The following is a 25,739-nucleotide window of genomic DNA, read 5'->3' as shown; positions in this document are numbered from 1 at the left end:
CTGTCTCCTTAGTGGTCACAAGACACCTGTGACCGAAGTCCCCCTCCCACGTGCTGTTTGTGTCACCGCTTCCTCCCTGGCCTTGGGGACCGCAGGTGTCCGGGTTACAGGCACTGTAGCCAAAGTAGATGTGCGGAGAGCACGTCAGAGGTGGCTCCCGGACTCTGTCTGTGGATGGCGTGGGTGGGGAGGGGCCCCAGGACAGGCCTGATGCCGAGGCCTCTTGGGACGGGAGGGTGGCAGTCACCACGGGCCCCCACACCCCTCCTCCCATTTGCTCCATCTCAGGCTGGGACCTGCCCATCATGTAGGGCTGGTCACCTCCTCTGGGCCCACGGTGAGCTGGTCCCTGGTATGTGCCCCAGAGGCCCATGCTGCTGGGTAGGAGGCTCTGGCAGGGTCAGGGCCACGGTCGGGGTGCTGGAGTACTCCCCCTGGGACGGCCTGCGGCAGCCAGCCCCTTGGCTCTGCTGGTCTCACGTGTGTATGTCTCTGGGGTTCTAGCCTTTGGCCACTCTGTCTTCAGCCCCTGGCCTTCCTGTCCCGGCCTCCATGGGCCTGGGTCCCTCCCTTCCTTCTCTCTCTGTTCCTGCTTCTCTGTGGACGTGTGTGTCCCCGTGTTGGTCACATTGCCTGGCACTCTTAGACTCGTGCTGTGGGGAGCTGCATCCTGGCACCTCGGCCATGCTGTGCGTTCAGAAACAGGGAAGGCGCGTTTCCCACAGCAGGAGGGAAGCCGGGACGAGTGGGCAGGGGGATTTCGGGCCTGCGTGCACACGGGCCTTGGCCGTGGCTGTGAGGCGGGTTCCAGCCCCTCCTGCCTCCGCACCACTGTGCCAGCCCTGGTGGGTCAGCGCGCTCCAGCCACCGCCCTCCCTCCCCTCCGGGCCGTCTGCTCACCCTCGCGGGGGCGGCCTGCCTCGCCTGTTGTAGTGAGCTGTGTCTCGATCCTGCGACACACACACACACACACACACACACACACACACACACACACACACACACGGCTGCTTCGCCCTTTGGGAGTTGGCTTGAGTGGCTGAGTCCTGCCAGGCAGCCTTCAGGCCAGCCCGCTGGGGCCGGCGGCGCCCTGTCCAGACCTCCCCCTTGGGAGCAAAGCCCAGGGAGGGCAGGACGCTCTGGGAGCTGCCTCGGCGAGCCCGCAGGCCGTGCTGTGGCCTCCTGCGCGCCAGCAGCAGCCGCGGCGGCCGGGCCTGGTGTGTCACCACAGGATGAGACCGTCCCTGGGGGCCGGGGGGAAGCTTCGTTCTGGAGACGGCAGGACTGTGGGCGGGGGTGGGGGGGGCTCAGAAGGTCCTGGGAGCCCCTCCCCATGGGACCCGGGGAAGACTGTCCTCAGGCTGTGCCTGGGCCCCTCAGCCACACCTTGCCGGCACCTCAGGCCCCCATGGGACGGCACTGGTGACCCCTGATGTCCCTGGAGATGAGGAGCAGAGGAGGCTGAAAATACTGCCTCTGACAGGAAGAAATAAAATGTCCTTGTCATCCAGTGGTGCCGGGGTGCCTTACACAATCAAACACCGTTTTAAATACCACTTTTATCCTGGTTTTAGAGGTAGTAGTAAAGCATCGCTCAGATAATCAATATCATATTTAACTCTTTGCATATATCAACCCTTCGGCCCGCTCTTACCCCAGAGCACGGTTCCCCTCTTGGGGCTGGGCCAGGGCCTGTGGAGACGGGTGAGGGACACATTGCTCCAGGGGCTTGGGGGGCACAGGAGAGCAGGCCCCTGTGTCCTCTGAGGGCTGGGGCGCACAGCCACCGAGGACCACGGCCAAAGAGCCCCTGTCAGCACGTGCTCGCTCAGGCATCCCAGGGCCCCGCCGTGGCACCAGCACCCGCCTGCCCTGTGGCACTGCAGGTTCTTTGGGCAGGAGGCTCTGCAGGACAGCGAAGGCGTCTTTCCTGTGCCAGGGCCCTGGAGTTAGCCTCACCCCTGCCTCCCCGCTCCGCACCTCCCTTCCCCGCTTCCCTCCCCCACCAGTGTCAGGAGCATTGTCCTTAGGCATGGAACTCCGGGAGCCCCACCTCCACTGCCCTTCCTTCTGGGCTAGGACTAGGGTCTGAGTTGCTGAGCCAGGATACAGGCCATCCGTTCCCCCTGCCCCTCCCTCCCCCCTCCCCCTCCCCCTCCTCCCACCTGGCACCCTCCTAAGGCTGTCCTAGGGTCTGCTACCCCACGTGCAGACTGGGGACACCTCAGGAGACTGCGGATGTCTGAGAGTTTTGTTTGGGTGGAGGGGGCCCGCAGCTGCAGAGACCTCCTTGTGCTGGGGACAGGCGCAGGGACCCCTGCGGGCCCTTTCTCCAGCTGCCCCCCACCGGCAGGGTGGCCACCATGGCCAGGGGGAGCCCTGATCCGGACTCCTGCTGAGCCTGGCTGAGCACCTCTCATCTCCCTGTCTGAGAGCCAGCAGGCAGGTGCAGGGTGGTTTTATTTTCCTCTGACTTTCCTCGAAGTCAGCAAGGTTTCCCTGGCTGCCCCGCCCACTCCCCAGAGTAAGGAGCCCCGGTTTAATTTGCGGTTAGATGTCTGTTAAGATTGCGTCCACTTCCCAAGTCAGCACTTAATTGGCAAGGCACTTGATTTAACAGCGTGGGAGCCTCCACCGGAAAAATGGCTTGAATAAATCACCTCCTGACGCCAGAAAATAGATATAATCTCAGCATTAACTACATTAATAGTAGCAGGAGCCGAATTAAGAAAGCCATAAAGCATAGGCGAGGGAGCATAAATTATGGCCCCAGCTCTGTCCCCTAGGCGTGCCTCTCGTCTGGGGGCGGGGCGGGCTGGCGGAGAGACTCTCTGGTCTCGGCCCAGGGCCCCGCCTCCTGTCTCCCCCTCCCCACCCGGCAGGGGTGGGCGGGGCCGGACGGGAAGAACCATCTACCCCTTTGCCCCCGCTGGTGCTCTGAAGCATTGGGCACCTTGCACATAGGCACACCCCTCCCCCACCCCGTCCCCAGCTCCTACTTGGGTTCAGGCCTGGCCAAGTGCTTTCCACTTGGAACGTCCTCTAAGGAGGCACTGCCAGGTGCTAGCGCCTGTCACCGACAGGAGTGCTAGAAAGGGAGTGAACTTAGGGGGCTGGTGCCAGACTCAGCTCCCACCTGACCCACACTCCCTCGACGTCCTCCCTGCTACACAGGGCCTTTGCCTTCTAGTCTGTAGACTGGAAGGCTTCTCAGAGGAGTGGGCATTTGGCTTGCCAGTTAGGTAGACACACCTGCATCCTCAGCTGGGTACCCCTCCAGGCCTGGCAGTTGCAATTCCTCGTCAGCAGTGTTCTGTCGTCTGCCCCGGCTCTGGCCAGCGGCATTCTGGGGCCCAGGCGGGCACGTGCTACGGCGCCCCTGTGGGCCTTCCCCCAGCCTTCTCAGCGGGAGCTCCCGCTGCCAGAGACTTTTCGGCAGTGGCCTGCAGGAGAAAGCTGTCCAATTTTAATTTCAGTCTTATTTGTATTCTTTGTCAAGTTCAATGTTTCATATGTTCACTGTTCCTTTGCTCTGGCCTGTGTCTTACAGGTTTGCAGGGCTCTCTCAGTGTCAGGCCGTCGCCCCTGCTTTATCAGTGACGGTCCGTTGTTTCTCAGTTTGAATTCTGCCTTTTGGTTTTGTTCATGAGGATTTTTAACAGATCTTGTAGCTTTTCCATGTACTTAAATCTGTCGGTCTCTTAGGACTTCGTCTGTTGCTTTGTGTAGAAGAGCCTTCCCCACCCAAGACTGTACAAGTTCAGTTATAGTTTCTTGTGGTGCTCGGGCTTCAGGTTTTACATTTAAAGCTTTAATTTACATGGAATGTATTTGGGGATATGATGTAAGACTAAAGGTCAAATTTAATTGTGTTTAATGGTTATCCGGTTGTCTCAGGACCATTAAATATCAGACTTTTCTGTTATTTAAATATGACACTTTTATTGTGTGGAAATGCTGGCTCCTAGACTTGGCTTTCGGCACAGATCTCTCTCTTTAATTTTCCCTTGTAAACATTCATGGTTTGTTTAGTGGTCAGTTCTGTGGACTTTTGTCCTGTGTGCCCACCACTTGGCTCAGGGCTGCCCATTCTCGGCCCCCCCGCCCCCAGGTCTCCCACCCAGCCCACACGGTACCCCACCCCCATCCCCGTCCCGGCCGTTGTCAGTTCTGAGCCCGGCGTAAACGGATTCACACGGTGCGTGCTGTTTGGTGTCCAGCTGCATTTGCTCATGTTTGTTATGGCCCAAATGACCCCATGTGTTGCTGTATGTGGTGATGGGGCCTTACAGAGATCAGTAAGGTTAAATGCAGTCAGTGGGGTGGGGCTCTCACCGGATGGGATCTGCGTCGTCCTCAGGAGTGGAAGAGCCACCAGAGCTGTCTGCAGACTTACAGAGCACGTGGGACAAGGTGGCCTGTCAACAGCTAACCTTGATCTTGGACCAAGAAAAGAACCAAGAGAAAATCAATTTCTGTTGTGTACGTTGCCCGGTCTGTGGCTTGAGATGCCATTGTTCCCGTTGTCCCTGGGACCGGGCGTGTCCCCGTGGGTGGCAGCAGCTTGTTCTCCATCAAGGCTCCTGGACGCGCCACAGCACAGCCACTGCACTCTCCATGGGCTGCTCTCGTCCTGTTGGGCGTGTCGCCCAGGGGCTTGGGACCCTCGTGCCCTTGGCCTTGCTGCCTCAGGGCGGGGGTGCTGTGCGGTCTAGGTCAGGCGGCTGTCCTGCAGGGGCTGGGGCCCTGGCCTGTGCTTTGTGGCCATGCCTGGGGGCTGCGCTGGCATCTCACCGAGGCCTTAGTTTGTGCGTCCCCGTGACTTATGGCTTTGAGCATCTTTACTCACCTCAGCATCCACTGCTGTGCCCCTTTGTGAAGTGTCCTTTGGAGCCCTTTTCCCACTTTGTGTTAGTTTGTCTTTTTATTGATCTGCTGGAGTTCTTTACATATTGTTGACCGTCTCTCTCTCAGATCTTCTCATGGCCTGGGGCTTGTGCTGTAACTGTGTCTAATTTATCAGTCGTCTTCTTTTTTGAGTAGTGGTCTTGTGTCCTGTTTAAGAACTATTCGCCTTTACTCACACCGTGTTTTCTCTTAGAAGCTTGACTAGATTCGCCTATGACCCTCCTTGAAGTACCTTTTACTTGTGATCCATGGTAGGGGTCACGGTTCCTTTATGTCCCCCACAGAGACGTATTTACTAAAATGAGCCCTCGGCCACGCCAGAGTCCAGGGGACTGGAGACCATGCTGTCGCTGGACTCCATGTCCTTACAACCGACCTTTCTTATCTTCATCACTCCTAAATGTTTGTTCTTTCAGATAACTTGAAAAACCTAGGCTCAGTTTCTCAGCCTTCCCCAGCCAGTCAGCCTCCAAAGCAGCAGAATTGCATTTAACTTGTTTTTAGATTTATTTGTTTATTGGGGCGCCCGGGTGGCTCAGTTGGTCAAGTGTCTGACTTTGGCTCAGGTCATGATCTCACAATTCGTGAGTTTGAGCCCCGCATTGGGTTCTTCTCTGACAGTGTGGATGCTGCTTGGGGTTCTTTCTCTCTCCCTCTCTCTCTCTCTTCCTCCCCATCCAAAATAAATAAATAAACTTTTTGGTTTTGAAATTCTTTATTTATTTTTGTGAGAGAGCGAGCACACACGTCGGGGAGGCAAGAGAGAGAGGGAGACGGGATCCGAAGTGGGCTCTGCGCTGGCAGCAGGGCGCCCTGCATGTCCTTCTCGGAGCCCACCCGCCTCGTGGACGCCTGGCCCGGCTGGGTGGGTCCTCGTCTCTCCGACACTCAGTGTTGCAGGCGCACTGTCCTGGGGCTTCTGGGCGGGGTGGGGGGGTGTTCCCCGTAGTTGACTTTGTGCTGCTTCTTTGTGTCCTCTCCGGCCCGGTCTTGCTGGGGCCTCAGAAAGCTGCCGTCTTTCCGGTGCTTCCACCCAAAGGAAGCGCTTGTTCACCTTCTGACTCCAGAGCTTTGGCTGCTGAGCTCGTGTGCCTTTTCCTGATGTTTGTGTGGTGTCCATGTGGCCCACTCAGGACACCGGCCTCCTTCCGGGGCGGGGGGGCAGGCTGCACGTGCTGTGCAATCCCTTCTGCACGGTGGTGGCGGGGTGGGGGGCACCTGTCTTCTACTCCCTCAGCCCCTGAGTCCCTCCAGGTGGTCACGTGGGCTCCGCGATACCCAGGGCTCGTGACGTTCTGTGTGGGCCTCGCTCTGTTTGCACTTTGTCGCACACCTCTGCCGTCTTGCACCCCTCGGCCCAGTTGTGTCCAGGTGCTGGGGCCCCTTCGTGGCACACGCAGGCGAGAATGCCCTAGGGGGCGCCCGAGAGCGGGCCGACGAGCATGTGCCCCCAGTTGTGTCCAGGTGCTGGGGCCCCTTCGTGGCACACGCAGGCGAGAATGCCCTAGGGGGCGCCCGAGAGCGGGCCGACGAGCATGTGCTGTTCCAGGTGGACAGAGGCCGAGGTGGTGGAGACGAGGGGCACGGGCTTGGGCGTGGGGGTCTGGGCTTGCAGGGGAGATGTGGAGGGCGGGTGGAGGTTCAGCCTGGATTTGAATGTCCCTGTGGGTGTCCTCGGTCCTGGGCTGTGGTCAGGAGTGTGGTGGACAAGATGGCCAGGTGGCTCCAGCCGGGCTCCCTGAGGGGCTGTCATCCAAGGAGCCAGTGAGCCAGGAGGGGTGTTGACCTCCCGAAGTCTTCGCAGACAGGCCTGGGCAGGAGGGACAGTGCATGTTCGGCCACCCAAGTCGCCCTCCATTGGCTCGTCCTTAGTGTGCAGCCTCTGCCCGATGCAGTTCTGGGGGCTGGAGGGGTGGTCAGCCTGGACTGGACGTGCACGGTGAAGGGGGGGCAAGAGAGAGACAGTGAAGGGGCAGGTGGAGACACAGGCTTGGGGACAGACCAGGGGACAGAGGAAGTACCAGCCCTGACCCCCCCTTCCCGTCAGGGGCCAAGGAGGGTGTCTCCTGTCCAGGGCCCCGCCCCCACTCCCCAGCGGGAGCACCCGCCCGCTACCCCGCTCTGCCCTGGGAGCGGGACTGTGCATCCGGAGTGGGGCCACGAAGGCCCAATAATACCTGCTTTTTGTAGCTGACATACAAAACACCAGTAGCTTCAGCTGAAATGGATTTTTAAAAGTGTCATTTTATGGAGAATTTTACTTTCCATCTTGTTGTTTATTAGGCTCTTAAAGGGAAAGCTTGTAATGCATCCATTGATCGAAATACCAATTGAATAGATGTGAGCACATAAAACAGTCCCAGCCCCTCATAATGGAGCCGCGCATTTGTAATGGAGGCGGCACAATTAGTATTGCCCATCAGCACGCCGGCCAGGGGCGCCCTGAGTCACTGCTGTCCGTTCCTGGGGAGACACGGGCTGGGGGGCCTCAGTGAGGAAGCCTTCAGCCCCTGCCTATGCCCCCACCCAGGCCTCAGCCCCACCCTGGGCCCGACCCTCCCGACAGGACGCGGCTGCCGCCCCCCTGCCCCAGGTCATAGAGCACCCCCACCTCTTCCCCCGGGCCTCAGCTCCCACTCGGGCCCCTGGCCCCTTGTCTGTTGCGAGATGTGTCCTGGAAGGCCCAGCTGCCCGCCTGCCTGTGCCCCACCTTGGCGGTGGGCGTGTGCGGAGGTCAGTGCGCAGAGCCCCAGCGAGGCGGGGAGCCCCAGCCCTGACTCCCTGGGAGCTCCCAGGCCCTGGAGCTGGCCGTGGGCCACATTGCTTTGGGAGGGAGCCAGTTGTGTGGCTGGAGGAGGATCTTAGGAGACCAGGGTAGCCACGGTCGTCGTGAGGCCAGGTCCCTGGCCACCGAGCCCTGTTTCTGAGATTCTGAGACTCCTGCCTCTGCCCTGCACTCTGGCCGGCCCTCTCCCCTCCCTCCCCGCCGGTCCTGCCTCGGCCCCTCCCCTGGGAGACTCTCTCCCTCCTCCCGCAGGCCGCCCCGCGCTGCACTGGCTCCGGGCGGGCACAGGAGTGGGGGGGGTGCTGCTCCAGGGATGGGGGGCAGAGGGGGCCGCGGCAGGCGGGGGGGGGGGCAGACCCCCCGCAGGCCCGTGTGGGCGCGCGCTCAGCCCCCCAGCCGCGCTGAGGTGGCGCCCGTCAGCGTTTCCGTGGAAAGCCCACTTAAGCACTTTGCAGCCTGTCACGGTGGCGGCTGAGCCTGACCTACTTGGGATTCGCCGCGCAGAGCCGCCTCCCTCGGGCACCGCTTCTGCTGACGGCGCACCCCGCCGCCGCGCCGCCCGCCTCCGCGTGGTCCCCGTGGGCCTGGGTCCCCGGGTCGCGCGCCACCCCTGCCCCTGCCAGCGGGGGGCGCAGTCCCAGGTGTTGTCACCGTCGACCCCGGCCCTCTGCCTCCCCCAGCTCTGCCCGCTCAGCCCCGGACAGTGGCCGTGGCCTCCTGTACCCCTCCCCCCATGCGCACAGCGATAGGCTTTCCGGTCCACACTCCCCTGTGCCCCCCACGCAGCACCGCCTGTGCCTTCGGGCCCCTTTGCTTACAGGAGCCCCTGATGCCCGTTCTCCCTGCCCGTCTCTCACCTGAACCAGGCCCAAAGAGGACGTCAACGCAGGGGACCCCAGGCAGTACCCCCACCCCGCGCTGGGGTCCGTGTGCCCAGGTCAGGGGTGCCAAGCTGTGATAGTGCACTCTGGGGGAGGGCGTGACAGCAGGCTGTGGGGGATGGGGCAGGCTCCCTGAGGTCCTGACCTCTGAGCTTGTTCTCAGGGATGACCCGGAGAGTAGGCCTGGAGCCCCATGCAAGGAGGGGCCACAGTGCCTTCCAGAAAGCAGAGGTGTCCAGTGTGTCTGGGGTCCTGGCTGGCGTGGGGTCTCCTGACAGACTGCCCCATGAGGAGACGGGGGCACTGCAGCAGGCTAGTGGAGTAGGGACAGAACTTGATCAAACATGCTGTTTTCAAAACAGCTGGGGGCATGGGGTACAGGGGCCCCACCAGGGAGCTGTAAGTAGGGGTGGGGACCCAGCCTGCATCTGGGGGCGAGAGAGGGGTCGGCTCAGGTGAGGCAGGGTCCCTCGGTGACGGTGGTCACTGGCTGGGTGAGGGTCCCCAGGGAGGGAAGGGGTCTGTGTGGACGGTGGGGAGCAGGCTGTGGGGCCTTCCTGACCCCAGGAGCCCTCGCTGAGGGAGTTGGGAAGAACCCACCAGCTAAACCCCCTCCGTGTGTCTGACAGTGTTCCCCACCACCAGTGGCCACCAAGTTCCCACCGGTGACTTTCCATCCAGGCCTCTGGTTCTGCACACAGATCTGCACCCAGCCTTTGTGTGACTCCTTGGCCTGACCCTGTCCCCGAGTCTGGGGCCCATGTGGGCTGTGGTGTGCACTTTCCCTGGGGAAAACCTGACGACTGCCGGAGGCCTGAGTGGGGGCTGAGTGGGGAAGCCTGAGGCGGCATTTGTTTGAAGGTGCTGTCGGGCCTGGTGAGGCGGCCCCTACTTTGGACCCTGCCCTGCCCAGGCCTTCTCAGAGGTTGGGACCACCTCCCCTGCCCTTCATCCGCTTGCACCCAAGTCAGCCCCTGGTCAGGAGGGGACTGCGCTCTGGCCTTCACGATGCGTCCTCGGGCCTGGGTGTGCCCTGAGCGGAGCGCCCACTGTGGGGCCTCGGGAGGGCGCTTGTGCGCACGCGCTGGGAGCCTGTTTGCCTGTCCCTCGTCACGTGTGCGCTGGGCTGTGCCCCCGCCGACGCCGTGAGGGGGCGCATCTCAGCAGAGCCAGCTGACGGGCACCGCATGCACAGTGCTGGGGCCTGCGTGCGCCTGCTGTGGACAGTGGGCACAGGAGGAGCCCGGAGGGTAGGGGTGGGGGTGTCCGGGGCCGGCACACTGGGCGAGCAGGGAGCACGGTGCGGAGAGCGTCCCTCAGGCTTGCCCGGACCCTGATGTCCTCTCCTCTTGGGCGCCCCCACCCCTGGCCGAGCACCTTGCTGGCCTCCGCGGCCCCAGGCTGGAACTTGCCCGCTGCTCCCCAGGCAGCAGACACGTGGACAGCTTTTCTTTTCAAACCTACTTTTGTGGTGTGTGTGTCTGTCTCCCCATTACCACTGCTTTTCATTTAAAATGTTATCTCCCCCCACCCGTTCTTCCGTGCCCCCCCGGGGGGGCGAGGGGGCCCAGCCCTCACCCTGGTGTAGTCAAGGTTATGGTGATAAATCCTGGGGCATTGTCACTTCTATTCGGAGTAAATTGGCTGGCCGCTTTCGGGCTGAAGGAAAGATAATTTGCTGTAGTATTTCAAATGGATTAGAAATGGATTTGAAGGGAAAGTTCATGCCTCCCATTACAAAGGCGAGAAAGAGGACTATCTTAAGGCACGGTTCCCTCCCTGGCCTTCATTATCCACGCTTAATACCTTTCCTATTTTCCAGCGTTAATGAAATTTCCTGGCGGCGTGGGCCTGCCGGACGGATGGGAGAAGCCTTTAGATCTGAGGCTCCTGTTGTAGAAAAGGAATTACAGGGCCCTTGCCGTGAGGGCAGGCGCGTTCTCCGGGTCCTTGGCCCCGCTATTATCTCATTAATTTTATCCCTCTTCTCAATACACTTGGTTTCCAAAGGCTGTCCTCTCCATTAGGGTAACAATTTACTGGAGAGCCGTGACACCCACGGCACTGAAAAGCTACGTGGCAGCCCCCTGCCCACCTGGTGCCTGCCTGGCCACAGGTCCCAAGTCAGCGAGTGCAGCCAGCAGGGGTGAGGGAAGGGCCGAGGGGGTCCCGTGCAGCTGCGGGCTGGGCGCACTGTGTGCAGGCAGGTGGGTCCTTCGTAGCCCAGGCCAGCCCTCCCCGGGTCCTGTGGCTGCGTCCACCTCCTCCCAACAGCCCTGGGGCACCATGGGGCCCCTGCCTGTGCCCCTGGAGACTGCGGGCCCCGGGACTGAACCCCGGGCCATGCGCCCGGCTGTCCGTAGACCATCCACACTGAGCCAGGGCGTAAGGCAAGAGCTGCCGGACCACCCCCCCGCCCCCACCCAGGTGGCCCATGACAGTCCTGTAGTTGCCATTCAGACCCAGGGGCAGGGGGTTTTGGGGGGGGAGGGGACAGCTCTCTCAGTCACGTTGGTCCGGGAGAGTGTGGGAAGAATCGGCAGCGTGTGAGATCTGCCTTCTAGCCAAGAAAACAAACCATGAGAAGCTCTTCTCCCAAGGAAGGTGTTGTGTGGGTCTGGCCCTACCTACTGCCTCGCCAGGGACCCAGGAGGGCATCCCTGGGCCCTGCTCTCAGGGGGAGCTGTTAATCCCCAGTCTGAGGCTCTTCTGCGCACAGAGCTGTGGGATGGGCCTGGATGGGCCCACCCTCAGGGCCGGAACACAGTCTTATCCTGAAGCTTCTTGGTTCTTCTGAACCGAGAGCCTGCCAGCCTCCACCTCTGCAGGTCTGGGCCTGGCCACTTCTTTCTGTTGCTTCACCTGTGTGGCTGCCCCGAGGAGTGGTTGGCTGTCCCTGTCTGGCCTCGGCCAGGGACACATGCCCTCAGGTGAGCTTCCTCACCTTTCAAAGGGCTGGGTTTCTGGGGCATCCGGCGGGAGGTGGGGGGGTGGTCCTGAGATGCTGGGCCCAGGTAGGGAGGTGGGGTGCACGTCTGCTTGCCCACATGACCCTCATGTGTTGTGGCATCCTGTGGTGTGGATGGGGTGTGGGTAGGGTGGCGGCGCAGGAGAGGAGGGTCTGTGCCCCCAGGGAGGAGGCAGCTGAGAGCGGTGTCCTTATTCCTGTAGCCGCAGCTGCGCTACCTCGCCGCAGCGCCCGCTGGGCCGTCTGGGGCCTGGCCCTGAGGGATGAGTGTGCCGCGGGCACGGGCTGGGCTTCCTGCCGGCGCACTCACCCTCCAGCGCTGCAGAGTGGAGGCTCCCAGCTGCCCCTCGCCCAAGTGGGCATCTGAAAGGGCAGCTGCCTTGTCGGTGGTGAGACCGCTGAGGATTCGGGGCACCGTGGGGCTGGGAGCCAGGGCTGTCGGGAGGCGCATTGGCCTCCAGCTGAGCCCCCTGTGGTGGCCACTTGCCCTCAGTGGTGGGGTTAGGGCTCGGGCCAAGCTGTGCCCCATGGACAACGAACACAACAGCGCCTGCGGAGGGTCCAGAGCCGCCTCCGAGCTCACAGGACACCCCTGCCCGGCCTCACCCGCATCATGCCTCGGCCCGGCCTCGGAGCCAGCCAGGGGGACAAGGCAGGTGCTCACTGGACACGTCGAGACCAGGGGGGTAGGGCTGGGCCAGGGTCTGAGGAAAGCCTGGAGGTCTGTCTGCTCCTCCACAGGACACCCACCCTCTGTGCCCTCTTCCTGCCGAGATGTGCCCTGTGCAGGGATGGCTGGGCCTGGAGGGCACGCACGGCACGAGCCAGGCCGGCCAGGGTCCCTTGGCAGGACTTTTTCCCAAGATTGATGTCTGTGAGCTTGAATTTTAATTAAGGGAAACTGGGTTAAGTGCCATCAGGCTGTGGTGTCCTCGGCGCTCCCTGCTGGGCCTGGCCTTACACGGAGGCTGTGGGTGTCCTGAGCTCAGCTCGCTTGCACACAGCATTCGTCTCACGTGTCCTCAGAGGCTTTGCACTGGCAAGAATCACCCCAAGTTGCAGAGAGACCCAGGGAGCCGTGGGGCCATGTGGTGAGGGTGGCATCCGTGCCCGAGAGCAGAGCTGCTCAGGCCCTGGCCTTGGTGCCGCCGTCCCCTCCGCCCGCCCACGAGCTCGGAGCCCCCAAGGCCTGCCCTGCCCTCACCAGAAAGTGGGCTGCGGGGCCATGGGGTGAGCGGCGTGAGGACATTGGAGAACCCCAAGGGAAGGTGCCAGGTGCCCGCTGCTGGTGGTGGCGTCCGCAGCGGGGACTGTCCTCACGCCCTGTCCTGCTGCCGGGGGCGCCGGCACTCACAGCCCCAGATTTGCCAGCGGGGCGCAGTGCGGATGCTCGGTGGTAATAACATTATGAGCAGAGTCTGAGCTAATATGGAATTAAGGTCAATTTGCATAAACAAATTGCTGCTGAAATGTGTCCTGAGGGGGAAAGGCCCCACGCCCTTCTGGAGTCATGAAGCTGGCCAGTCTCCGTGCGGGGGCTGGGGGGGAGGCCCTCCTCCCCTCACTTGGGTGGCAGCCCGCCTGCGTGACACCTAGGGTGGGGGGGAGCATGTGGGCCAGAACAGCCTGGGGGCCCCTGGCTGCTGCCCACCGCGGCTGTGGCGTCTGCAGGGGGGTGTCTCTCTAAGTGGGGGCGTCCAGGGCCTCCTCCCAGCCCACTCTGCCCTTGGCTTCCCCGGGGGGTGCCGGTGTCTGGCAGGACAGGGCCCAGGACCCAGCACCCTGTGGGAAGAGAGTTTGGAGGGAGGGAGTGGGCTGGCGGCCACCAGCGCCATCCAGGCCCAGGTCTGCCTTCCCTGCCCGCTCTCGGTGAGTCCCCCAGGCTGTCTAGACCCCGTCCCGCATCTCCAGTCTTTCCCCCAAACAGCCTGCCTGCTTGGTGGGTCTGTGAGGGTCTCGATGCTGGACGGGAGGGCTCTCCCGTGGTGGACAGACGGGAGGGGCAGCACTAGCTGGAGCCCGCTGACCCCCGGGCATCTGCTGTCCCGAAGGCCAGGGTGGCGTGCGCTGCAGCAGCATCTGGGGGAAGATGTTCCCGGGCAGTGGTGACGGCCACCAGCCTTGGTGTGGACCCCAGGAGCCTTCCCTTGTGGTAGAACTCCCTCAAGAGACCCTGTCAGAAAGCCAGGGCCTGGACAGTCACGTCCAGCGGTGTACATGTTGGAGGGGGAGACTTGTCCCCTACCTGTGCCCTTCCCGCCTGGCTACTGGGGTCAGGGAGGGTGGGTGACAGACTACAGGCACGTGGGGCTGGACTGACCGGGCATTTCTCTGTCTCTGCAGGTCTCTGGTGCTGAATCGCCTGCGCCCCGCAGCCGGGGGTGGGAGAGCACAGCCCAGCCCCCCTCGGTGGCGGAACAGAGGCTACTGCTGCATCGGAGGCGTCCTTTACAGGGTGTCGGCCAACAAGCTCTCTAAGACCTCCGGCCGGCCTGGCGGCGACGGCGCCACCAGGCCCCTCGTGCGCACAGGTGAGGCTCCTCAGAGGTGGGGGCTGGGCAGCCTTTGGGCCCGGCTCCCGCAGCCCTACCACGCGTGGTCCATCGTGGGCGGCCGCTGCCGCTCGCCTGGGACCAGAGGCCAGCGGGCCTGCTGCCCCCAGGGAGCCCATCCGTGTGAGTGCTTCCCAAATGCACCACCTCCCAGGCCCAGAATTCTTCTTACCCTTCAGTGCTTGCAGCGTCCCTGTAGCCAGGGCAGCCTGGGTACGGGTAGGGAGGCCTGGCAGCCCCCGCGGCCCCTGGGGAGAGCCCCCGCGTGCGCTGCCTCTTGCTTGGCCGAGTGGGCCCTGATTTTCCACGTTTTGCTCCTGGACAAAGGAGATGAGCCAGGTATGGTGAACACGGCCCTGGCGGGCGAGCACCTGGGGCCGCGGCGCCCCGTAATCTCATTGGCAATGCCTCCCCGCTGTGTCTGGAGGCAGCCGCCGCCACCACGCCCGCCCCTGCGGCCTGGGGAAACAGGCCGAGGAGAAGGAAATGCTTTGGATTCGCTTATTATATAAATTAACTAGAAAATATTTTGGTTTCAGTCCAATTTACCCCCATCCTTTTCTGTCAAGAAAAAAAGGGTGAGGCTACAGGCAGGGGAGGGCGTGCAGAGACCCAGCTGCTCCCAGCGCCCGCCCTGGCCCCCACAAGAGGCCCGGCCCCAGGCGAGGCGGGCCCTGGGGCCAGCTGCAGGTTGGGGGCCCTTCCCAGAAGCCCTGCCTGGCTGTGTCCCCAGGAACCAGTACGGGGGAGCAAGGGGGTGTGAGGCATGGGTGCCCAGCTGCCTTCTTCCAGGCGAGGTGCACTGGGCTGCCCAAGAGAGGCACTGGGGGCCCGAAGGCCAGGTCTCTGTGCCTCGGTTTCCCCATTCCTTTCTCAAGGGATTGGGCTCTGTGATCTGAGGGCCTTTCCACCTTGGCCTCCGCTCACTCAGTGGAGGAGCAGGTACAGAGCATTGGCTGGGCCTCCTGTCGGGGACTCGGGCCCCAGGGCATGCCACTGAGGGTGAGCGGACAGCCCCCCTCCTCTCCCGGCCGGCCCCTGGCATCCGTGCTTGTGGTCTGTGAGGTCCTACAGGCAGCTGTCGGTCCTTCCCAGGGCTGTTGCTAGCCAGGCTGCTGTGTGGGATGGACGGAGCCACAGAGCGCTGCTGGGCAGCCCCTCCGCAGAGTGATTTCCTGGCTGGTCCTGAGCGATGGGGCCTGTTCTGCTGATGCTTCCTCCGCACCCCCACCTCCTGTCAGCCCGGCGATGGCGGGGCCTGCTTGTTCACACCAGGCATGAGGGACCCCTCCCCGGCCTGGCCACATATCATTGGCCGTCCTGGCATTCATACTGTCCACAGCAGGGACCCAGATGTGGATTGTGGTTTTGGGCCACTATGGCCCTCGCCGGGACCCTATTGCCCATGTGCCTGAGGCTGCGTGTGGGCCGTTCCACGTGGACCCTGACCTCAGGTGGGCTGGATGGGCCTTTGGGGTGGGGCCCCTCAGGGTGGGAGGAGAGGCACCTGGAGGTGGAGAGGAAGAGGCGGATCTGAACCACATGTCCGCTGCTTGAGGGAGGGAACAAAGAGGGGAGCCAGAGCTCCTGGCAGACCCTGGGCCACTGCCATTGCCACCTTGGGGTGGTGGAAGGGGCTGCGGGGCACTCCCCCCTCCCTGGCATAGGCTGCACCACGCCTGAGCAGACAGCTGGCTGTGGAGGACGCCTTGCCAAGCCCACTCCCCTGCAGGTGCTGTCCCGCACGGCGCCCACTCTCCCCGGGACGCAGAGTGCAAAGGAGTTATAGCCCCGCTGCGCTGCGCCGCACCCAGGGTCCTGGCCTCCTGGCCTCAGGCCATGAGGAGAGAACAGAAGCCTCCAGGCATAGGCGGGTCCCAGGAGGGGCAGGAGGTGGAATTTGGAACGCAGACCTTTTTGGGTTGCTTGTCCCAGGTGTGAGGCAGAGCTGACGCCAGAGCCCACCAAGGACCCCCCCCCCGCCACCTCTGGCTGCCAGGCCCCCCGACCCCTTAACGTGGGGAAGGTAGGCTGCCTCAGGAGTGCCCACTGGCCAGCAGCCTGCTTAGACGAATAATAATTAAAGAAATAAATTCTCTCCTTTCCTGTCAGCAGAATTCTGACTTCGGCAGAAAAGTAGAGCCCTCCTCCCCTCCTGACTCTGGCTTCTCCCGGCTGCTGGGCCTCTCTGGGACAGTCCTGGCCCCTGGTTGGGGTCCCCGAGCCATGTGGAAGGTGGAGGGCACCCTCCTCCTCCTGAACCTGGTGACCATGGACTTCCCTCCCGGGTCTCAGGCCTGCCCACCCCACCGGAAGGACCCAGCCCCGGGACCTGGGCGCACCGGGCCGTTCGCTGTGGCTCGTGCCCTGCCAAGCCTGGCATATGTCTCGGACCCAGGAGCCTGCTGGGCCCTGCCGTGGAGCAGAAGCCCCGAGGGTGTCTGCCGGAGCCACCTCACCAGCCTAGGCTGCGGGGCCGGCCCGCGGCAGCCCGAGTGAGAGTGAGGCCGACTTGTGGTAGGCTCCCTGCCCCTCTTCGGCCACCGCATAGCCCTGGGCAGGTCATCCCGTCATCCTTGACCTGCTGACCCCGCCCTGTGTGCTGAGAAGTCACACAGAGTGACACCAGAGGGCGCAAGAGAGGGCGGGAGCCACGCTCCCAAGGCCCCACCCTGTTGCCTGCGTCCCTTCCAGATGCCTCTTGCTGGGGCTCCCTCTGCCGAGGGCCGTGATTTCCCGGAACGGCCAGGGCGCCGTGGGGCTGCGGAAGCAGGCTGTGCAGTGCAGCGGCTCCCTCGCACCCCAGAACCTCCCGCTCACGCCCCGCTCCGGCTCCCCGGCCCTTGAAGGGTGAGGCGCTGCCTGGCGGGGTGGGGCGGGGCCTGGCGAGGAGGCGGGGCCTGGAGGGCGGGGCGGGGCCTGGCGAGGGGGCGGGGCCTGGAGGGCGGGGCGGGGCGGGGCCTGGCGGGGCCGCCCGGCGGAGCTCGCCAGGTCTATTTTGGGAAGATCCTGGGGCAGCACGAGCTCTCGGGAAGGCTAGGCGCCGCTTGCTCCACGGCTGCTGGGCTGCCGAGGGTTTTCAGCTGAACTGTGTCGCGCGCTCGGCACCTCGCGGCCCCTTTCCCAGCAGCTACTTTATGTGCATGTTTTAGCGCTGCTCAGGGTTTGAACGTGCCTCCCACTGTGAGCCCCACACTGGCATTTTTTTAAAGAGCAAACCGCGGGGAGGGGAGTAAACCTGTCCCTGCCCCTCCCTGCTCCCTCAGACACCAGGCCTGACAGGCGGACACATGTTGACAGTGGTCCCTGGCAGGAGCAGATGGCGCCACAGCGGCACCGGCAGCCTGGGTGACAGCCCGGGAAGCCACGCTCACCAGCAGCTATCAGATTGCACTGCGTCGTCTCTGTGGCTGGCAGGTGTAAGGGGACCACGTGCCACCTGGACCGGCCTCTAGTGTGTACCCTAGGATTGGTGTCCCCAGCTGGGAACCAGGACTCCGTTGTGGCCTGGGGCTGCCCAGCTCCTCTCCACCCCACTCCTATCTCTGCCAGCCACATGGGCCTCCGTGCACAGCACTTCTTCTCATCAGGGGTCTCACTGCTCAGCCCCAGAGCCACACCTCTCCAGCTTGAGGAGACGGAGGCTCAGAGAGGGGCTGACACTGGCCAGGGGACAGCGGCACGGAGAGGGTGCATGGTGTGTCCACGTGGAGTGCCCGCGTGGCATGTCGGCGGAGCAGTTAGGGCTTGGCAGCAGGCTGGATGTGGAAGGGGGTGCCTGGCAGTTCAGCCTGGGGGCTGCACATGGTGTCAGAATGGTTGTGTGACCAGGTCTGGAACTCGGGAGACGACTGAGCTGAGCGGGTCCTGGCGCGAGTCGTCCGGGGAGGCCCAGGGAAGGCCTTCCGGGTGGCTGAGGGCCACATGCCCAGGCCTCCCCTGCACCTCTGATGAGGTGGCTCAGGGCCAGGCAGCTTGGGGACATCCCTTTTTAAGCCTGGAATGCTTTGTCACTGCCTCAGGTCCCTAGAATTTCTGAGTGATGTCACTTCTGCCTCTCACCACCGGATCCGTTTCAGCAGCTGCCTGTGGGAAATGGAATCTGGTCTGGGAAGGCTCATATGTGTGTTTGAGGGACATCTGAGCGGTCGTGGGCCGGGCGGGTGGGGACCTTGTCCCCGAAAGGGAAGCAGGGGGCCGTGTGTTAGTCTGCACTCCTGCCCCTCGTCCCCTGCCACCCTGGTTGTGAGCACCGTCACCTGCTCCTTTCTCATCACCACTGTTTACTTCATGAGCCAGCTCCCCTTTGGACCATAGTCCATGACCTCAGGGAGGACTTGATTGGTCTTTGTGCTTATGGTTTTGGGGAGTAGGCCCCCGCCGTGGCCCTCGTGGGCCAGATGTGCTTGGCCTGTGTAGGCCCGGATCGCCACACCCTGGGAGTGAGGACGTCAGGCTTTGTGGCCCCATACTGACCAGTATATTTTTATTTAACCCTTTAAATACATAAAAATCATTAGTGGCCAGGCGGCGTTCCTGGACCCCACTCAGGTCCCCTATCCCCGGGCCCTGCTCCAGGCAGAGGAAGATGGCAGGGAGGCGCCCCGCACCTAGGCTTTCCTGGGACCACGTGCCTTGAGGCGAGGCCGCAGGCCAGCAGCCTAGAGCTGTGCTGCCAGATCTGGTCCCTGTACAGGCTGCTCCCCTGCACGGCGTGGGTGTCGGTCCCACAGTGTCCTGAGGGGCAGGCAGTGTCCGTTGGGGGTCAGCAGTGCCTGCGCCGAGAGCGGGCCGGGGGGGGGGCGCTGCATCCCGCAGGCCAGTGGGGGGCGGGAGAGGGGGGGGCCCGCGGGCCTGGGTGACCCCACCTTGTTCCCCACAGGCCGGGTGGACCCTCCCAGCAGCTGCAGCCGCTCCCTGGCCAGGTACGTCCCTTGGGGTTTTATGGGGCTCACAGGGCGGGGGCGAGGGCCCCCGGGGGCTCACGCACCGCCGCCCCTGCCCACAGCCGGGCCGTGCAGCGAAGCTTGGCCGTCGTCCGGCAGGCGAGGCAGCGGCGGCGGAAGCAGCAGGAGTACTGCATGTACTACAACCGCTTCGGCAGATGTAACCGTGGCGAGCGCTGCCCCTACATCCACGACCCCGACAAGGTGGCCGTGTGCACCAGGTGGGCCTCTGGGGCGGGGGCCGTGGGGGCGCAGGGGTCCCTGCCCCGGCCGCGCCTGCCCCTCTGAGCCTGTACTCTGCATCCGCACAGGTTTCTCCGGGGCACGTGCAAGAAGACAGACGGGACGTGCCCCTTCTCCCACCACGTGTCCAAGGAGAAGGTGAGCCTCCCCCTCCCCCGCGGGCACTACGTGGCGGTTCTCGGCTCCGGAGCCGGCTGTGTGGCCACCCCTGCCACGGGCCCAGGAGCTGCGGCCTCCAGGCTGGGGTCCGGCCCCAGGGTGGGCGCCAGGCAGCAGGCTGAGGCGGGCTGTGCCGGAAGGGCCCAGGAGGGCAGGAGGGTGCGCTGCTGGGCCTCGGCCTTGTCAAGCACGGGGGACCCCCCCACACGGCCCCCTGCTCTGGGGCCACGGCGGGGTTAGGGGAGGCAGGGTCGGGTGGAGGCTGCTGCCGCTACAACAGCTTTTCCTCTTGAGGAACTTGGAGAGAATCAGCATTTTTCTCCCTAATAGAGCTTTGAAACTCTGTTGTGAGCAATTTGGAAATTCACGTCGAGTTTCAGGTTCATTAGCTCCGGCTCCGAAGCTGGTGCGCGTTCTGAGCTGTCTGATGTGGGCGCCCGCGCTGGCGCCCTGAATTAATGTTATTGTTATTTGTGTGGACGTGGCGGGTGCAAACAAGGTTAATTGAAATGAGGATGCAGCTTCCTCTCGGTAACGGCCGTGCTGACAGCTAGGAGGGGCTCCGTTTGCTGTAAGAGTTGGCTTTATTATCCCTTTTTATTAGAGCTAATTTGGGCTCTATATCAAAAGCCACATTAAGGGAATTGTCTGCAGCCGCACCACTGCCAGCCCCGAACGGGCCGGCCCTTCTCCCCCGTGTGCTGCAGTTAAAAGACAATTAAAAATAAACTCTTGCACGTTAAATCACCCTTTGTTTCTTCGCTTTCTCCCTCATTCCCTCGCTGGCCTCCCCTCTGCCCTGACCGAGGCTCCCGTGTGGCGCCCCTGGCAGGCTGGCCGGAGCTCTGTGCCGAGGTGGAGACCCGCTGGGGGCTGCGGTGGGGTTCGTGTGGGGCGGGTCTGACAGACGAGAGGAGAGCTCCCAGAGAGAGCCCCCCACCCCCGCCAGGGCCAGCAGGCCTGGCGAGGGGGGCGACCCCCAGCGGGTGACCAGACAGCCCAGCAGGTTGCCCCCGGAGGGGCCCCGGAGAAAGTGGGCTGCCTCTCTCCCTCCCAGCCTGGGGGCCAGGGACTGCTGGGCTATACAGCTATGCCCATTTGGCCTGCTCCATGCCCCGCTCCCGCCCCGGGTCCCCCCTGGGCCCACCTGCTGCTGGAGCCAGGCCTGCACAGCGCCAGCCTGAGGTCAGCACAGCCCAGGCTGCTCCAGGGCACCTGCCTGCCTCCCTGGAGCCCATCCCCGGGCTTCCCTGGGTGCGGCCAGGCCTGCAGCCCACAGACGCCACCAGGTGCCCAGGCAACTGGGAAATCTGAGCTTCCAGGCCCTGTAGGCCATTGCTGTAGCTGGAGTCCCCGTGCTGTGTCCCCCTTACCCTCCAGCCCCTGGTCTTTTGGACACCAACCCCTCTTGGCCTATCCCACTGCACCCCGCTACCTGGAACCTGGGCCCATCTCAGAGCAGGTGATGGGCTCAGGTGACAGCACATCCGGGGCCAGCCCTGCCTGGATGTCTTCACCGTATGCTGCCTGGGTGGCCTTGCCTCCTGGGGAAGCCAGGGGTCTGTCTGCCTTTGGGGTTGGCAGCCCCCACCCCCACCCCGGCAGGGCCTCAGGCGCTGGCCAGCACTGCATGTCCGTTTCTCCCTTGAGGGTGTGGGTCTCTGGCCACAGTCCCCGCACAGCTCATGCCTGGCCGTGGAGCCCCAAGGGGTCCTTCAGGCTCAGCTGCCTTACCTGTAGACAGGGGCAGGTACCTGACGGAGGGGGGTGCTGGACAGGGGCTGTGGTCGTACCCAGCAGATGGGGCCTGCGGGTCCTCACCCCCCACGCCTTCGCCCCCACAGATGCCCGTGTGCTCGTACTTTCTGAAGGGGATTTGCAGCAACAGCAACTGTCCGTACAGCCACGTCTACGTGTCCCGGAAGGCGGAGGTCTGCACGGACTTTCTCAAAGGCTACTGCCCACTGGGCGCGAAGGTGAGGGGCACGGGTGGGTGGTGGGCAGTCCCCAGCCCCCAGAGGTGGGCCAGCCATGCTCCTCAGTGCCTTTCCTGGAGTTTACGTAAGCCCAGGGTGGTGTGGGGGGAATCAGGGGATGGGGTCACAAGGAACACCTGCCGACTGGCGACTACTTAGCCAGCTGCTCGCGGGCACGTTGCCGCCGCCTGCTGCCCTCACCTGTGGGTGAGAGGCCGCTGCGCTGGGGCTTCCCGGCAGCTGAGCACCCCAGCTCCGGCCCGCTCTCCGGGGGGGGGGTTGCTCTGTGGCCCCTGCTTGTGCCTGTGGCGTGGGCCTGCCGCGGCAGCAGTGCCCTGGGCCGGGAACCCCAGGACAGGTCTCTTCAGGCCCTGGTCCCCCAAGAGGGAGCCTCCTGGCCAGCACTGGGACCTGTAGTCTGGACTGGGGGGACCGGAGCTGGGGCTTCCCAGGGACCCCCAGCGGGCAGGGCAGCAGGGTGGGCGGGGCAAAGGGAGCACACGGCCGTGCCCCTTCCTTCCCTGCGTCCTCTCCCTCCTGCCTCAAGGCCGGGGCCCAGGCCGGCCCGGCTGGCAGACCTGGGGACCTGACCCCCCACAGCTGGCAGGTCACCTCAGAGCCTTGGCGGAGAGGCCCCGCTGGGAGCGGCTCAGACCAGGGCCAGGTGGGCTGGGGTGCGGCGGCAGGACCCCACGGAGGCTGTGCGTGATTATTGTAAGATATTCCAATTTAAATGAAAATATCAAAGTGATATTTAAGTTCTGCTTCTATTAGTGGAAGTGCTTACTGCGTCCCTTTCGGCGTGTCGGCGCTGTGTGGCTGCTACATGATGGATAGCAGCTTGTAATTATATATGGGGGAAAGCGCTGAGCAGGCCGGATCCGGCGGGAGGAGAGGCAGCAGCCTGGGCCGGTGAGGGTTAATTTTATTCTCTAAATAATATAAAAAGTGCTGAGTCGTCGCCTTGTGCCTGAAGTACAAGTCCTCAAATGGGCCCCAGAGAGTTTATAATATTCCACTGAATCAAGTGAAATTGTTAACCTTGCTTCATAAAGCCATGGCTTGTTAAAGAGGCGCGCTCCCTTTTCTTGTGAATAATTTAGGCCAGGAGTAAATCTCTGCTCCCTTCCCTTTTCAGGGGCCACACCCGGCAGCCCAGAGGTGGGCCTTCATGATCCCCTCCCCCGCCCGCACACCCGGCCCTTGGCCTGTCCCCTGACCTGCGCTCAGGACGCACTGGCCGGACGACATGGTGTCAGAGCGGCTGTCTCTCCGCAGTCCCAGGGGTGGGCGCCCCGCAGCCACTCGACCTGGCGCCATCTGAGCCCCGCTTGTCCCCTCCCTGGGTCACGCGTGTGTGTGCAGCAGAGCCCGGCCTGCGTGGGGCCCAGCCGAGCTGCTGGGGACCCCCCCTCCACGCGCCCCCCCCCCCCCGATTCACACTGCCTCACAGAGGCTTTCGTGTTCTCTGGCTGCAGAGTCACACGCTGAGTTTGCGCGGCTATCAGCTTGTGACTTTGCGGGGGGTCAGGGTGTCATTGCTTAGGCTGAAATCTGGTGCGTATGGGACATTCTTCCACCCTCCCCCTGCCCTCCTGTTCCGGGACCTCCCCACTCCCAGGGCCACAGGGCCCCTCCTCCTTAGTGCCGCTTTGAGGCCCGAGTGTGGGAGGCCTGAGGGAGGCCCTGGGGCAGGGACTCAGGCCCTGGAGGGGGAGGCCCCCCTTCCCCCAGGTCCCCGCCCCCACAAGCTGCTTCACCCTTCAGGGCCTCGGTTTAACCTGTTCAGTAAGATTGGGCTAATGAGGGTCCTCAGGGTCTGGGGGACTGTGGCGATTAAGGCTTCAGCTGCCCCCTTCTGAGCAGGCCTTGGGCAAGAGCAGCTGATGTTCAGTTGGCTGTGCTATGAGGTAGGATCTCACGTGGTCTCCTTCCGTGCGGGGGTCCTGTCCCCCCACACCGCCTGTGAGACCCCTCCTCTCCCGTCTGCTTGGTGCCGCCAGTTTTTTTTTTTTATTTATTTCTAGGAGAGAGACAGACACAGCGTGAGCAGGGGAGGGTCAGAGAGAGAGGGAGTCACAGACTCTGAAACAGGCTCCAGGCTCTGAGCTGGCAGGCAGCACAGGGCCCGACGCGGGGCTCGAACCCACGAACCGCGAGATCATGACCCAAGCGAAAGTCGGACGCTTAACCGACTAAGCCACCCAGGCACCCCTGGTGCCGCCAGTTTTAAAAAGCCCAGGTTTCTGTGCTGACAGCTCAGAGCCTGCTTTGGATTCTGTGTCTCCCTCTCTCGCTGCCCCCACCCCTCTCCTTCAAAAACAACATTAAAAAAATGTTTAAGCCCAGCTTCGGTGAGGCCCAGTGCGCATACCACCCGGTTCACCCACCGCAAATGCATGACCCTGCTTGCCGGAATCCAGGCTGAGGACGCACTTGTCCGTCACGCCAGCAGCCCCCGTGCTGTCCGCAGTCAGTCCCCCCCGGGCATTCCATGTATTGAAATCCTGCACGTAGACTTTGTTGTCTAGCCCCCCACCCATTTGTTTTAGAGAGAGAGCACAAGAAGGGGAGAGAGAGAGGAAGAGAGAGAATCTCAAGCAGGTCCCTTGCTCAGCACGGAGCCCAACTTGGGCTCCATCTCACGACCCTGGGATCCTCACCTCATGCTTACCTGACTGAGCCACCCATGTGCCCCCCACTTCTTTCTTTCACCGTATTTGGTTTTGTTTTTAAACTTTTTTAAAATATTTATTTATTTTGAAAGAGAGGGAGTGAGTGGAGAAGGGATACAGAGAGGGAGGAGATGGGGGGAGAGAGAATCCCAAGAAAGCTCCCTGCTGTCAGCGCAGAGCCCGATGTGGGGCTCAACCCCATGGCCCTGGGACCATGACTGAGCTGAAACTAAGAGTCAGATGCTCAACCGACCGCGCCCCCCAGGTGCTCCTCTTGTAACATGGTTTTGAGGGTCATCACGTTGGGGGCTAGACCTGTGTTCTCATGGCTGAAAGCTGCTCCACTGAGCTTGGGGACGGTGTTGTGGCATCCAGTGATCGGGGCGGACATCCTGCTGCGAACAGGTGCGCAGAGGCTCTCGTGTCTCTCGGGCAGACACCCTGGGGGACTGGCTGGGCCGCGTGATGGCTGCGGGTGGACTTCACCCTCTGACGCGGCCACGCCAGTCCAGTTCCCACCAGGAGCGGATGCGGGCTTCATTCTGTCACGTTCTTGCCACCACGTGTCCCTGTCTGTCCTGTGACTTCAGCCTTGCTGGTGGCGGGAGGTGGCTTCTCACTGTGGCGGCGTTTTCCCAGCGGCTCGTGATGCTGAGCCCTTTGCGTGTTCGCTGGCCGCCCCTTCATCCGCCGTCCAACAGCTTTGTCGCGTAAGTCACCCAGCGTACAGTTCCCCTATTTAAGTTACATTGCAGTGGTTTTGGGTACATTACATTATTAATTTTTTTGATCGTGGTAAGATAAATATAACAAAATTTGCCATTTCTGTCTGTATGATTCAGTGGCGTTAATTGCATTCACAGTATCTTACAGCCGTCACCACTGTCTACTTCCAGACCTTCTCCCTCACTCCAGACAGAAGCCGTGAGCATTCAGGGATGACTCGGCATTGCCCCCTCAGCCTTGGGCACCGACCAAGCTACGGTTTTGTCTCTGTGAATTTGCCTGCTCCTGGGTATCGGATGTACGGAGTCTACAGTGTCTGGCTTCTTGCGCCCGCTGATGTCAGCGTCCACGCGCGTCATGGTCTGTCGGTGCTTCACCCCTTTTCATGGCCGAGTCACATCCCATGTACGCTTGGGCCACACTCTGTCCGTTCATCTTGTGACGGACACTTGGGTTGTGGCTTTTGGATACTGGTGCTGGTGCTGCCGCTGCCATGAACGTTGCGATGTAACATCTGTGCGAGCGCCTGCCTTCCCTTCCTTGGGCGGCTGCCCAGGAGCGGGGCTGCCGGGCCGTAGGTGCTGGGTATTTAGCGTTCGGAGGAGCCACCAGACTGGCTTTTGTGAGGGCTGTGCCAGCACTTTACACGGGCTCTCGCCCCCTCCCACCCTCACCACGCCTTTGTTAGCCTCACCCGCTTTTTCTAAAAGCCCCCTTCGTGAGTATCTGCTTGTGGTTTCGGTTTGCTCTTCCCTGAAGACTCCTGACGTGGGCACCGTGTCGTGAGCTTGCGGGTCATCGATGCGTCTTTGCGGAGATGTCCGCGCAGCTCCTTTGCCCGCCTGTGACTGGCACCGTTTGGGCGTGTTTTGCTGTTGTTACAGGACTTCTTTGTATGTTCTGGGAATTAAGCCCTTGCC

At 62.6% G+C, this 25,739-nt stretch overlaps 1 protein-coding gene across 1 annotated transcript in view; it reads left to right on the top strand.

Annotated features, from left to right (window-relative positions):
* ZC3H3 (zinc finger CCCH-type containing 3) overlaps window positions 1–25,739 on the top strand; it is an 87,672-nt gene that overhangs the window by 47,539 nt on the left and 14,394 nt on the right. The window contains exons 5-9 of the mRNA XM_039254121.1: window positions 13,886–14,073; window positions 18,977–19,019; window positions 19,103–19,261; window positions 19,352–19,421; window positions 21,287–21,418. Coding sequence (XP_039110052.1) covers window positions 13,886–14,073; window positions 18,977–19,019; window positions 19,103–19,261; window positions 19,352–19,421; window positions 21,287–21,418 — 592 coding nt within the window. The remainder of the gene's footprint in view (window positions 1–13,885; window positions 14,074–18,976; window positions 19,020–19,102; window positions 19,262–19,351; window positions 19,422–21,286; window positions 21,419–25,739) is intronic.

This window comes from Hyaena hyaena, unplaced genomic scaffold (genome assembly GCF_003009895.1).
Source record: "Hyaena hyaena isolate Hyena2069 unplaced genomic scaffold, ASM300989v1 scaffold_474, whole genome shotgun sequence".
In the NCBI taxonomy this organism is placed as follows: domain Eukaryota; kingdom Metazoa; phylum Chordata; class Mammalia; order Carnivora; family Hyaenidae; genus Hyaena; species Hyaena hyaena.
Note: the sequence above shows the minus strand (reverse complement) of the source record. Positions and strands in the feature narration are given on the sequence as shown.